This window comes from Calliphora vicina, chromosome 5 (genome assembly GCF_958450345.1).
Source record: "Calliphora vicina chromosome 5, idCalVici1.1, whole genome shotgun sequence".
Taxonomy (NCBI): Eukaryota; Metazoa; Arthropoda; class Insecta; order Diptera; family Calliphoridae; genus Calliphora; species Calliphora vicina.
The window spans coordinates 80,762,829-80,776,070 of NC_088784.1; the positions used below are offsets into that span (position 1 = coordinate 80,762,829).

The 13,242-nt window shown below is 31.7% G+C and overlaps 3 protein-coding genes across 5 annotated transcripts in view; 2 read left to right on the forward strand and 1 right to left on the reverse strand.

Annotated features, from left to right (window-relative positions):
* The window catches only part of RpL29 (ribosomal protein L29), a 242,714-nt gene that overhangs the window by 227,222 nt on the left and 2,250 nt on the right, over positions 1 to 13,242 (forward strand). The gene's annotated exons all lie outside the window — the stretch shown is intronic.
* Positions 4,875 to 8,220, forward strand: CycY (cyclin Y). Its single transcript, XM_065511518.1, has one exon. The coding sequence runs from the start codon at positions 5,380 to 5,382 to the stop codon at positions 6,478 to 6,480; it is 1,101 nt and encodes a 366-aa protein (XP_065367590.1). The 5' UTR covers positions 4,875 to 5,379; the 3' UTR covers positions 6,481 to 8,220.
* On the reverse strand, positions 11,663 to 13,054 carry Fib (rRNA 2'-O-methyltransferase fibrillarin). The gene has a single exon (XM_065512336.1). It carries the CDS (start codon positions 12,924 to 12,926, stop codon positions 11,862 to 11,864), a length of 1,065 nt encoding a protein of 354 aa, XP_065368408.1. The 5' UTR covers positions 12,927 to 13,054; the 3' UTR covers positions 11,663 to 11,861.

Genomic DNA, 13,242 nt, shown 5'->3' on the forward strand with positions numbered 1-13,242 from the left:
ACAAGAGCCCAATATCTCTCCACTGGCCTTAGCTCCGGGCAGTTTGGAGGATTTGCCTCTCTTGGTACAAATACCACATTATTGTTCTTGTACCACTCAAGGGCTTGTTTGCCATAGTGACAGGATGCCAAGTCAGGCCAAAAATAAGTGGACACATTATGAAGTCTTATGAATGGAAGCAGCCTTTTTTGTAAACATTCCTTGATGTAAATTTCGGTATTTATAGAGCCCGTTGTAACAAATGAGTGGCTTCTTTTGCCGCAACTGCATATTGCTTGCCATACCAAGAACTTTCTGGGAAATTTTGTCTGCTTTTGGGTCCTAAACTTTTCTTCAACATTCCCTCGAGCATCAGCAACATAAAATTTTTGACCTGGAAGTTGCGAAAAATCTGCCAGAACATACGTTTCGTCATCCATTATGCAGCAAGAATATTTTTTTATAAAACTTGACTTCAATTTCCGTGCTCTGTTTTTGGCCTCTAAATTTTTAGTAGCGTTCCTGTCAGGAACTTTTTGAGCCTTGTATGTTTTTAAACCTGCATTAGCTTTAACTTTTCGTACCAAATAGTCCGAGCACTGAGCTAACCGGGCTGCTTTCCTACCGGATGTGTTGGGAGCTCTTTTGAAAATGCGTTCTATTTTTTTGGCTTTAGAAACATCATGTGGACCATTCCTTCTACCTGAACCAGGTTTTCTATCAACTGACAAGTTCTCCCGGTACTGTTTAATAACATTGGAAACAGTTTGACGGCAGACCTTTGTATGCTTGGCCAACTTTTTGTAAGACCAAGTTGGGTTTTGTTGAAAATATTTAATAATTTCAGTACGCCCTTTTTTCTGGTCACTCATTTTAATCAGATTAACAAAAAAATTAATATAATTGACATTACACATAATAACTGACATGTTTTTCAAAGGTAACTTGATCAAAAAAAAATTCAAATAATACTTGGGTTAAAAAATGTAATGAAAAACGTGTGTTAAGAATTTTTCGATCTCACTCCTTAATGTTAGATATTTCAAAGACCTTTGCAACGACGTATATAAGACCATAGTAATAAGTTGGACCTACAATGGGTCAAAATCGGAAAAAATATTTTTTAAACTGAATTTTTTTTTTCACCATAAGATTTTTTTAGCTAAATATTAAAACAAAAAATTAAAAAACAAAAAAAAAATTTAAAAAAACAATTCGGAATTTTTTTTTCAAAATATGAAAAAAATACAACTTTGGAATAAAAATAAATTATGTTTACCTAAAAATATTTAAAATTTTTATTTTGAAGTATAATTTGGTGAAGGGTATATAAAGTACAGCCAAATATAGCTCTGTTACTTGTTTTTATTATAAAATTTAACTTCAATTTCCGTGCTCTGTCTTTTGCCCTCTAAATTTTTAGCAGAGTTCCTGTCAGGAACTTTCTGAGCCTTGTATTCTTTTAAACATACCTGAAGCAGGTTTTCTATCAACTGTTTAATAATATTGGAAACAGTTTGACGGCTGAACTTTGATTATTTAGCCAACTATTTGTAGGACCAAATTGGGTTAAAAGTTGTATGGAAAAACGTGTGTTAAGATCTCACTGCTTATTCGAAAATTTCTGTGAAAAAATGTTAAAAAACAAAGGCAATTCTATTGCTTGAAATGCTACAAAAATACAAATTTCTTAAGGAATTATTTTGGATTTCGACATATTATTTAAATGTTTAGAAAAGTTTCCATTGTATTGTCAACCACTGTAAATGTATTAGGATATAAAAATTATGGCGTTCGAAAACTACTCATAAAATAATTTGTTTCATAACAGATTTGGATTCAATATATCAAATCCACTGTGCGAAATTCATAAATACTGAATTTTCTTAAATCCTTTTTATTACTTTTTCCCCAACACTTAAATAAAGACAAATTCCATTTTTACAATTCCAATTGGGGTGGGTGATTAAACTTTAACCGTATTTTCAATCTAAGAAAAATAGAACACAATTATTATCTCTATAAAATAGTTAAAAAAGTTCACAATGAGGGTTGTCTGCCTATTTTAAATTGTGTTGTATATATGCAGTCGGAAGAATACGAAAAAAAGCTTAACTCGACAATTGTATAATTTTTTAAGTTATTCCCACTGTCTCAATACACTCATTATGTACGCACGTGACTGCGGCTGTCATTACGCCAAATAAATAAACACAAATGTGACTTAATTGGTGGAAAATTTGGAAAAAAAATATATGTATATTCCTTTAGAAACAATGTTACGAATCATAAATTTTAAGCAAAAAAAACTAAAGTTGAATTATTGAAAAGTTTACATTAATTTGACGTCATAATTCGAACAAACTACATTAAAACTGGGGGGAAAAAATAGTCTCTATGCACAAACATTCGTTTATTAAAATGTTTTAAATTTCAATAATTTATATTTTTGAGTGATTTTCGGAAATCAGATTTTATCGGTTTGCATTTAAAAAAATGCACTCTTTTAAGTCTATGCAATCAATAACAAATCTTTAATAACCACTATGTACTACTAGGTTTTAGTGTGTCTCATAAATTTAACAATTAGATACAATATCTAAGAAAACATAAGAAAAACGAACACAAAGACGAACAATTTCAAAGGATTTCTTTCTCTTTTGACATCCTTCGAAATGACACTCTAACGCTCCGTCGGCGGATACTTTTATTTTGTTATTGTTTTCTTTGTTGTCTGTTGGATTTTAAGAAAAAAAAAATAACAATTAATAATAAAAAGAACAACAATTAAGGCGTATTTTCTTTCTATTTTTTTTAGATATGTATCACGATTTCTTGACATTTTTCTTTTGTAAAAGATGATTTCGATGGATTTCAACAAAGATGAAAAAAACAGATGTTTCTTTTCTGTAAATAAAAATAAATATTTATTTCATTTGTATCATTTACTATATATTATTGTTTGTTAGTGTTTTGATAAAAAATTTAAGAACATTTTGGTGTATCTATAAAGAGATACTAACCAAATATGTAATAAGATAACAAATGATAATATTTTTCTTCTGTTAATGAAAAAAGAAATCTGTAGGTTAAATCTATTTAATAGACAAACAAAAAAAAATCAATTAACACCCGTATCTTATGAATAACAAACCAACTACTCCACATGTCGTATTTTAAATCGTTTTCATAACGATACGTCGTTATAATAAATACAATTAATATCCATCAATAAGTATTGAAAACAATTGAATTAATACCTGTTATTATTACGATTTTATGTATAAATAAATACTCCAATCAATAAATATTAGTAAATGACATCACGATTTAATATTTGATAACTTTTAACACCTACAACTTTAATTTGTACATTACAACAGGCCAAACAGCTACTGAAAAATAGTATTCGCCATAAAAATTCAAAGCCAAGGTAGAACGGCAATTGTGAAACATCAAATAAATAAATACTGGAGATTCGAGACCAATAAAACAGGCCCAAAAGTATCCCTCAAGTGATAATGGAACAGTTTAAAGTGATTAATGGCGTTTGGACTCTGCAACCTTTCGATCATATAAAGAAACATATATTAAAAGGATTTCTCGATGACATAAATGTCATGGGGAAGGCGGCTCGTTTGGCTGATCTCAACGATTTATTTCAGCACTTCTAGTGGAGGAAACTTTGTTAAACACTTCGATTTAATCGGATGTGAAAAAATGCATTCAGCCGACTTTTAAGCTGATTATTTTTTGCGCTACCGCACAGTGGTATTTTAAATATTTTTAGGTAAACAAAATTAATTTTTTTCCCAAAGTTATCCATATTGTCTATATTAATGACTTAGTAATCCAGATATATAGGTCAATAATCGAGGTTGTCCTGCCTTTTTTCTTACATCTCAGCCATTTGTGGACCGAATTTTCTCGATTTTAAATAGCAACCGAGCCGAGTTATTTGGGGGCTTCGGAAAGTTGATTTCAACAGACAGACGGACGGACATAGCTTAATTGACTCCACTATCTATAAGGATCCAGAATATATATACTTTATAGGGTTGGAAAATTATATTGTGGAAATTACAAACGGAATGACACATTGGTGAAGGGTATAAAAACGCTATGTGAGTGAGGACACACCTAACCCAACAACCCACCATCAAATTTTTATCTAATTCAACAACCGCTAGTAAAAAAGCAAAAATCCATCACTAAAACAAACTGTGTGTTATCGACAAAAACCCATCACTATAGTTTCTAGCTGTCACTAATATAAATAACACCGAATGACGCCGTTGACAGTTTTCAAGCAACTCTGTTGTTATCTGCAGTGTTGCCAAAACTTAAAATAAATTCAGAAACCACTAATAATCTTTAAATAATAAAACCGCTAAATTTTTATTTAACGATTTATCAAGCAAAACTGCTTTAAAAACAAAAAATACATAATTAAATTTATTTGAAATTGAAATGTGTGCCAAAAACGTTATATTATACAAATATTTATTATGATCAATCCATTAGAAATGATAATTTTGAGAATTTGAAAGTAATTTGCAAAACATTCGATTTGAAACTATTTATTAAGAAGTTTTTATTTAAAGCGCTTAGATTTTGTTTTACCCATTTATCGATAAATCATAAAAACAAAACAAATACAAATTTTATTAATTTTTTTAGTTCCGTTCAAGGAAATTAGTACAAGATATCAATAAAAAAGCGCTAAAACCGCCAACTGAAAATATTTTGCAGCTAGTAAAACCACTTAGCGGTTTTTTCCGAAAAATACCCGCTAACGACAACAAAATACCTCCAGATCTTGCTGGAAAACCGCCGTTTAAGCAACACTGGTTCTCTGATTCTTTATCTCTATAAATTTCTGCATTAAATAAAACTTGGAAAAAAGGTGTAGAAAGAAAAAAAGTTAAAGTAATTTTTTTAAAACGATTAGTCGTATGTATTTGGATTGTTTAATTGGAAGAAATGTGTGTCATTATATAGTTATTAATTAAAGTGCCAAAAAATGATTAAATAGCAACCGGGAATTGGAAAAAGAAAAACAAAAAACCACAAATATGATTCCTTAAAATAAAGAAAAACACTCTCACACACAAAAAAAAATAGAAAATATATTTCTGCCAAGTACTAGTCACAGCAATAAAATAAAATAAAAGTACATAGAGGTACGAAGAAAATACGTAAAGTTAAATAAACAAGGAAGACATCGTTTGCATTTATTGATACAAGATTAACAATTTTTATTATTTATTTCTAAACAATACCTACTACATACAATTTTTTATTATTAATAATTAATAATAAATTGCCACAGAAAGAAGCAGTAGACAAACAAATAAATATAAACAAACATACAGACATACACAGAGTAAAACAACAAAAATGGGTAATAAAAATTCTTGCTGTGCCTATTCGAGTCCACAATCGGATCGAAAATCAAAAGACATACCGCCCGTTTACGAAGAACGTCATCATATACATCAGCACAACTCGCAGCATCAGTTGGATGGCCATGGTACAGCCTCCACGGCTGCGGTACACCACAGCGAAGAGCTGAATGACAATTCACAGCATCTGCAGCATATCTCGGAACGTGAGGGTGTGGAGGGAGAGGAGGATCCTTCTGTAGATCCTACAGCAGCCACTATGTTTTTAGAACGTTCCAAGGTGGAGAATGGCGGCATAACACGCAAGAGATCTCAGCACCAAATAGCTCAGCAGAACTCTACCGGTGGCCTGAAGAAGAGTTCATCGTGTTCAACCATTTTTCTAGATGACAGCACAGTCTCACAACCAAATTTGAAGAACACCGTCAAGTGTGTGTCACTAGCCATTTACTATCACATCAAGAACAGACAGTCCGACAGGCGTTTAGATATATTCGATGAAAAATTACACCCCTTGACCCATGATACGGTGCCCGAGGATTACGATACACACAATCCAGAACATCGACAGATATACAAATTTGTGCGCACATTATTTAATGCTGCCCAGTTGACGGCTGAATGTGCCATTATCACACTAGTCTATTTGGAGCGTTTACTAACGTATGCCGAATTGGATGTGGGTCCCTGTAACTGGAAGCGCATGGTATTGGGCGCCATCTTATTGGCTTCAAAGGTATGGGATGATCAGGCCGTTTGGAATGTGGACTATTGTCAGATTTTAAAAGACATTACCGTAGAAGATATGAATGAGCTGGAACGACAATTTCTAGAGCTCTTACAATTCAACATAAATGTACCCTCTTCAGTGTATGCCAAGTATTATTTCGATTTACGCACACTAGCCGAGGCCAATGAACTATCATTCCCCACTGAACCGCTCTCGAAAGAGCGGGCCCAAAAGTTGGAGGCCATGTCCAGGGTTATGCAGGATAAAGTCACAGCCGAAGCCCTAAAGAATGGCATTAAAAAGTGGTCGTCAATGGACAACATCAGTCAAGGTGGCCCCAGACGTAGTGTGGCTATACTATCGTGATTTTTATTAGTTTATTAAACTTAAAGAAAAATAAAAAAAGGTTCACTTAAAAATCCAAAGTTATAAATGGTTTGCTGCAACCTAAATTTTGATAAAAAAAAAAAGAAAAAACAGAAAAGGAAACCAATTGCCAAAACATACATATTTCTATTATGCACACACCCACAAAACAACACCTGACACTTAAAAACACACACACCAACCAACCGACAGACAGACACAGAACTAACAATATTTCTCTCGAAAATAAAAATTTAAAAGCATTTGCTTAGCAAAATGCTAATAGACGCGAAAAAGAAAAACGAAATATTGGGTATAAATCAAGTTAATGTTGCGATCTAATCTTAACATGGTCTAAGAAATTTACGAATGGGTCATCTTAATTTCAATTAACAATTAAAATCTTTGATATCAAAGTCTATTTGGAAAGTCCGAAGAACTGAATGAATATAAATCGGGCAATTATTTTGTGTTTTTTTTTTAATACAACGAATGTATTGAAGTTATTTTAATCTTGTATTTTATAATTCATATCAAAGAATAATAAATAATTAATTAAAATTAGTTTTACATCCATTTTCTCAATGCCTGGTTATTGTTTATCGTAATGACTTCAAATCGAAGCGAAAAACGATAACCAGACATTTTGAAAATGAGGATAATGGGTCTATTATGGATAGCAACAAAAAATCTCTAACATACATACATAAATATAAGATTTTCTTTTTCGAATCACGCAATTGGTATAAAATTACTTTAAAGAATATTAAAGAAAACTAAATATACAAATCCATTTTACTGAAAAGTTATTTTCGCAAAATTTCTATATATAGACCATAAAAAACATTAATTTATTAAAAATTGAACACTATAATCAAAATAAGCTATTTTGTTAGAGGCCGTGGTCAATTAAGACACAAAATTTTAATTTACGAAGTAAATCTATACTTTTTTCGAAAAATTATAAATCAAAATAGAATTAAGAATTCTCAAAACTATCTTAATCTCAAATAAAATAAACGTACTATTGCAACATAGTACATCCATGAACTAAGAGACTTGTGTAAGTATTTATTTCAAAAATACATAGTTCAGCTTCTAGCTGCATATATTTCTAGGGACTTTATCGCAACATTAATTTGATTTATACCCACAAATAACAATATTAAAACTAGTAGATTTCAAGTAGTAAAGTAAAGTAAATAACACAAAAATTAATAAATTAACAAAATAAAATATGCAATTTTAAAACTTCCCCAACAAAAAACGAACTAAATTCGTTACAAATTTGTATTTATGATTTCAAATTTTTTGGCTGCTATATTTTATATATGAAACAAAATAAGAAGAAAAATAAAAATAAACAACTTTAACTTAAATCATGCAATATTAACAAACAAATAAAAATTAAAATTGTTTTAGCCCTTTTTTGATCTTTTGTGTATATTGTATTGTATATTAAAAAAAAACAACAAACAAAAAATCCAAAAACTACAATTTATTATGAATTTACCTATATATGTATGTTATTTTTTATTTATGTTTAATTTTAACTAAAATATTTCTGTAGAAATTCTACTTTTAATAGTTTTTAAGAAGCTTCCTTAAATAAAAAAAAAAAAACAAAAACGAAACCAATAAAAACAGAATTTCTTATATTTAATTTCGATTCTAACTATTTTTTGTAATAAATTATTAAGAATAGATTTTAAAAATACAGTGAAAAAAAATCAACAGAAATTTTGTTTTCTTTATGATGGAATTTTCAAACTAAAATTATGGATCACCGACACAACTAGATTCTAAAATAATCGGTAGTGCCGAATCTTATATAACATACACCTTTGTATGAAGAAAAATTCATTTTTGGTAAAACAAATTTAATCGCTTTGGAATGACTATTGAAATGCCTTTAATTTGTTATAAATATTCACACCTGGCGATATACCGAGCTACAAATTTCCTGTTCTCGTTTTGGTCTGTTGTGTTTTATATGTATTTAAGGGCATCTTCTCATTACAATTTACATTTCTAAGAGTGATTGTACAATTGCATTCTAACCGTAAAATAAATGTAAAACAGCAAACAATTAACGGTCAAATTTTGATTACATATGGGCAATTCCACGAGAATGACTGAAAAAACAAAAACCCTTAAAACTTTTTTCAAGATGATCTAAATAGGAGAGCTTACTACAACAAATTTGATTTATTATAAAATCATCCAAAGATAGTTTTCATTTTAATATGACGAAATTAAAATAAAAAAGAATGCTTCGCAAATTTTAGCATATTACTTCCGTTTTATGCCACGTACGATATTTCCTTATTTTATTCTAAATTTTGGACAACAATGTTTGGAAAAATGGATAATAAAGACTAAATATTTTTTCAGATACTCTTATTTTTGCAAAATCTATTCCCTCCATAGGCGTACAAATGTCACGTACGATGACATGGAATATATGCAAAAATATTTCCAAAAAAACTAGTAAGTCGTGGTAATTTGCTTATATCTCAGCATTTATGGACTGATTTTGATGATTTGAAAAAAAATATTGGTGAAAAAAAATTTCAACCTCAGATAATTTAAATTTTCCTGATTTTAATTTATTCGATGATGATGTTGGTTCTTTCTCGTTTAGATGTATTAGTGAGGATGAGTTATTTGATGAGTTGTGTAAAGTTAAGTCCAAGTCTATGGGTATTGATGGTATATCTATACGATTTACTAGAATAATTTACCCATATATTTTGCATCTACTTCTTCATCATGTAAATTCCATATTAACTTCTATTTTCCCTTCAGCTTGGAAAACTGCTCGCATTCTAAGGCTTTCCCATTCCTAAGGATAAAAAGATCTTTGAATGATCTTTCAGTACACATACTAATGAATGCAATCCGTTTTTATTTGCGGCTGATAATTTACTTCTATTTAGTACAAATCGTGATAATTATGATGTATTGGAATCGATGGTCATTTATAAACTTAATCACATAGTGCAATGGTTAACGGAGAATGCACTCAAAATTAATTCCTCTAAGTGAAGGCCATGATGTTTGGTGCTGCTTTAAATTATCTGGATATTTTTGTTGGGGGATCAAGGATTGCGTTTGTCAGTAAATTTATGTGTTTGGGTGTGTATGTTGATGACCAGCTTAATTTTTCTGATCATATTGACCGTTTTCATGGTAGAATTGTTTGTGTTCTGAGAAATTTTGACTCATGCAACATGTACCTAACTTATTCCATTAAAGGGAAATTGGACTATGCCATTTTGATGCCACATGTTTGCTATGGACGGGAAGTTTAGGTCTTGAAACATCCTAAGATTGAATCGAATTATAAATATGATTGTATGTTATGTTTAGGGACTTTATATAACACTTCGGAATTTACTGATATTATATAGGGTGAAAAAAGTGGATTTTCGTGTCAACTATGATCTGAATTTTCTTTTTCTCGTTCCACTAGAAATCCTCAGGTTGTAATACCTAGTTTACGGAGTGCATTATTTGAGAAATCTTTGTAGTGAAAGTAGCTCGTTGTTGGAATCGATTGCCTTTTGAACTTCGCATTCTGAAACTGCTGAGACATTTTCGATGCTTTTGTATATCGTCACCTAAAATGCAAAATAACTTTTCAAAATTTCAGAGGAGAGACAAAAATCTAAATAAAATTAAGAGTATTGTGGTTACAAATATGATTTTCTTTCTTTAATAGTCATTTTTAAAAATAGAAAGCTAAAAATTTGCGTGTGCCTTGATGCGCTGATCGTGAGCATTGGCATAAAATGTATGTAACTAAAACTCACTCTACAAAATTTAACAGGATCGATCCATAATTGATATTACCACAATTTTTGTACTATTTAATAAAATTTCTGTTACAATACTAAACTTTATTTCGTCCCCTTAATAAAACAATAGTTTATAAGCATATACACCATTATTTTAAGAAGAATCTACATAACTGATTCTATATGCGGTCAAAATTTGGTGAAATTCTACTTCCACAAAGTTAGTCAAAAGATCAATTGAAATATTACTTTTGTTCTAGATGTCTACTAACACAAAAATTTTAAATTGAATTATTTCGAAATGACAAACAAATTATAAACTATTGTTTTATTAAGGGGACGATTTATTCTACATACCCAGTACCCAGAGCCTATATATTAAATTATGAGCAGGGACTGAAAATAACAGGTCCACTTTAATGTTATTGGTAAATTTTCACCATTTATAAATCGTTTCCTTCATTGAAATATTCAGCCCAGATTTATAAGAGAACATTTTAGGTTAGTGGTTGAGAAAGAAACGGAAAAGACAAAAACATGAGTGTTTTCAAGATGAGTTATTTATAATTCAATTGTCTCGTATATGTATATCAGGTTATAACTTTTATATTTGATGCAAATCAACACTTGAATATTAAATTAATAAATCATTGTAAAATTTCCAATTACTCAAAAATCGGAACAAGTTATGATCACTGTAACAGTTTATATTTTCATCTTTTATCTTTAAGCTCATATCATTTTAACATTTTTACTTTAATAATTTTTTTTGCGCCTTGAAAAAAATGTTTGTATACAAATTAAAATTTATTTCCAAGCTTTTATGATTATTAATTTGTTTTAAAAAAATCAAGCTCTAACCCATATAAACATAAACAACTCTCCCTAATAATTGTACCTGGTTGATTCTGCCATGTTCGTATCAACATTTTTTTTAACGCTATATACAAATTTCAGTAAATTTATTCGAAAATGTTTGAATTTGTATTTTCAATCCTGTAAAATTATAACTTGGAATTCGAAAGAGATTTCTTTCTAATCAAATTAATACCTGCTGTTAAAAAACTAACTCGTGCAACAACAAAACACATGTTGTATTATCAGCCATAAAATTTGGGAGAGTAAATATTTATATTTTTACTCTCAGTTGCGCCTTAAGTTCTATCCTATGCCTGTAGCCCTGATCCAACCAACACCTAACACGTATTCCTATTTTAAGCCAGTAAGAATCTTACGCCATTTTAGAAAATCAATGGCAGGCACAAAACGAGATGTAAACAATTCTTATCACGTTTTACAAGCCAGACACCATGTGTTGATGTTTTTCTTTTACATGAGACTTTGAAAATGCAATTATAAACCAGAAATCAATACACGAAAAATTTTTGTTTTTTTTGTTAACTTGGTTCTACAAGTTCATTTTATTGTGTATAGTTTCTTTATATTAACTTAATATAAAAACTTTGCAAAATTAGGGGGGAAAAAAACGTATATTAATAAAAAGTAAAAGGAATACTTAAAGCTAGTTTTGTATTATTTAAAAAATAGTTATCAAAAGCAACCTAAAGGTGGGTTAAATGCTTATGAGCTCTTAGCAGGCGGTCTGTAAACACCAACGACTACAGCGTGATCACGTTCATAAGGTTCAAGTGTAATCTGTTCCTGAGGTTTCAATTTGTCAGCTTGCATCTTTTTGACTTCAGCAGCGAATACAGCTTCGGGCTGGGCTGTTGAATCAATGCAGGAGGCTTTGATGGATATAACAAAATGGCCGCCATTCTTAAGGAAATGTTGTGCATTCAAAGCAACAATACGTCCTTGATCGGGTTGGGCAACATCAGCGAAAATTGTATCGACCATACCGACGAGCATGCGATATTTGTGGGGATGACGGGCATCTTCGATGATGGGTATGATGTTTGTACGTTTCTTTGCTACATTTATTAAATCACGACCAGAACGATGTGAGAATTCTACGGCATAAACTAAACCTTCAGGGCCCACAATGTCAGAAACGTGGGAGACTGTTGTACCAGAAGCAGCACCCAAATACAATACTTTGGAGCCTGGAGGCATATGTACTTTGTCAACACCACCCAAAATGGCGGCAGCTAACTTTGAACGGAAAGGATTCCATACTCTGTATTCAACTTTCTCACCATTTGTTTCGACTGAAATACGTTTCTCTCCATATACTTCGGAGCCAGGTACGAAATTGCGTGTAACCAAAGCATCTTCTTTGCCACGAGCAATGAAAACACCTTCATGACGATGGGGTTCAATAACAACTGTTTTACCACCTTTGAAACCTCCAGCACCGCCTCCACGGCCACCACCACCGCGACCACCTCCACGGCCACGACCTCCGCGATCACCACCGCCTCCTCTACCTCCAAATCCACCGCGGCTTCCGCCACCACCACGACCTCCAAAGCCACCGCCGCCTCCACGGCCACCAAATCCACCACCGCCTCCACGGCCACGACCTCCGCGATCACCGCCGCCACGGCCACCACCTCCACGACCACCGAAGCCGCCACCACCGCCGCCTCCAAAGCCACCACCGCCTCCACGGCCACCAAATCCACCGCCGCCACGGCCTCCTCCTTCGCCACCACCTCTGGGTGAGAATCCTGGTTTACCCATATTTATTTTTTATTTAAAATTTAATTGATTTAAAAATGTGAACAATCTTTGTAATACGACTACACGCGGACTTCAATTTCTACAAGTTTCACCACGTGCGTGTGATAATAAAAGGTATTCAACGTTGTGTGAAAAAAACTATACAACTCTGTTGACTTAAGTAAACTGAACACAGTGCACCGATGACGTTTTATCCTCCGTAGGGTTGTATTTACACTAAATAGTGAGTAGCCCGAAAATGTAAATATAATCGCCAAAAATACATCATTTCTTTTAAATGTACATGTAATTTTTTATGGCTACATTTTGAGTAGTA

Excerpts from the sequence above, each read along its gene's own strand:
- CycY (XM_065511518.1), top strand. The coding sequence starts at position 5,380 with ATGGGTAATAAAAATTCTTGCTGTGCCTATTCGAGTCCACAATCGGAT.
- Fib (XM_065512336.1), bottom strand. The coding sequence starts at position 12,926 with ATGGGTAAACCAGGATTCTCACCCAGAGGTGGTGGCGAAGGAGGAGGC.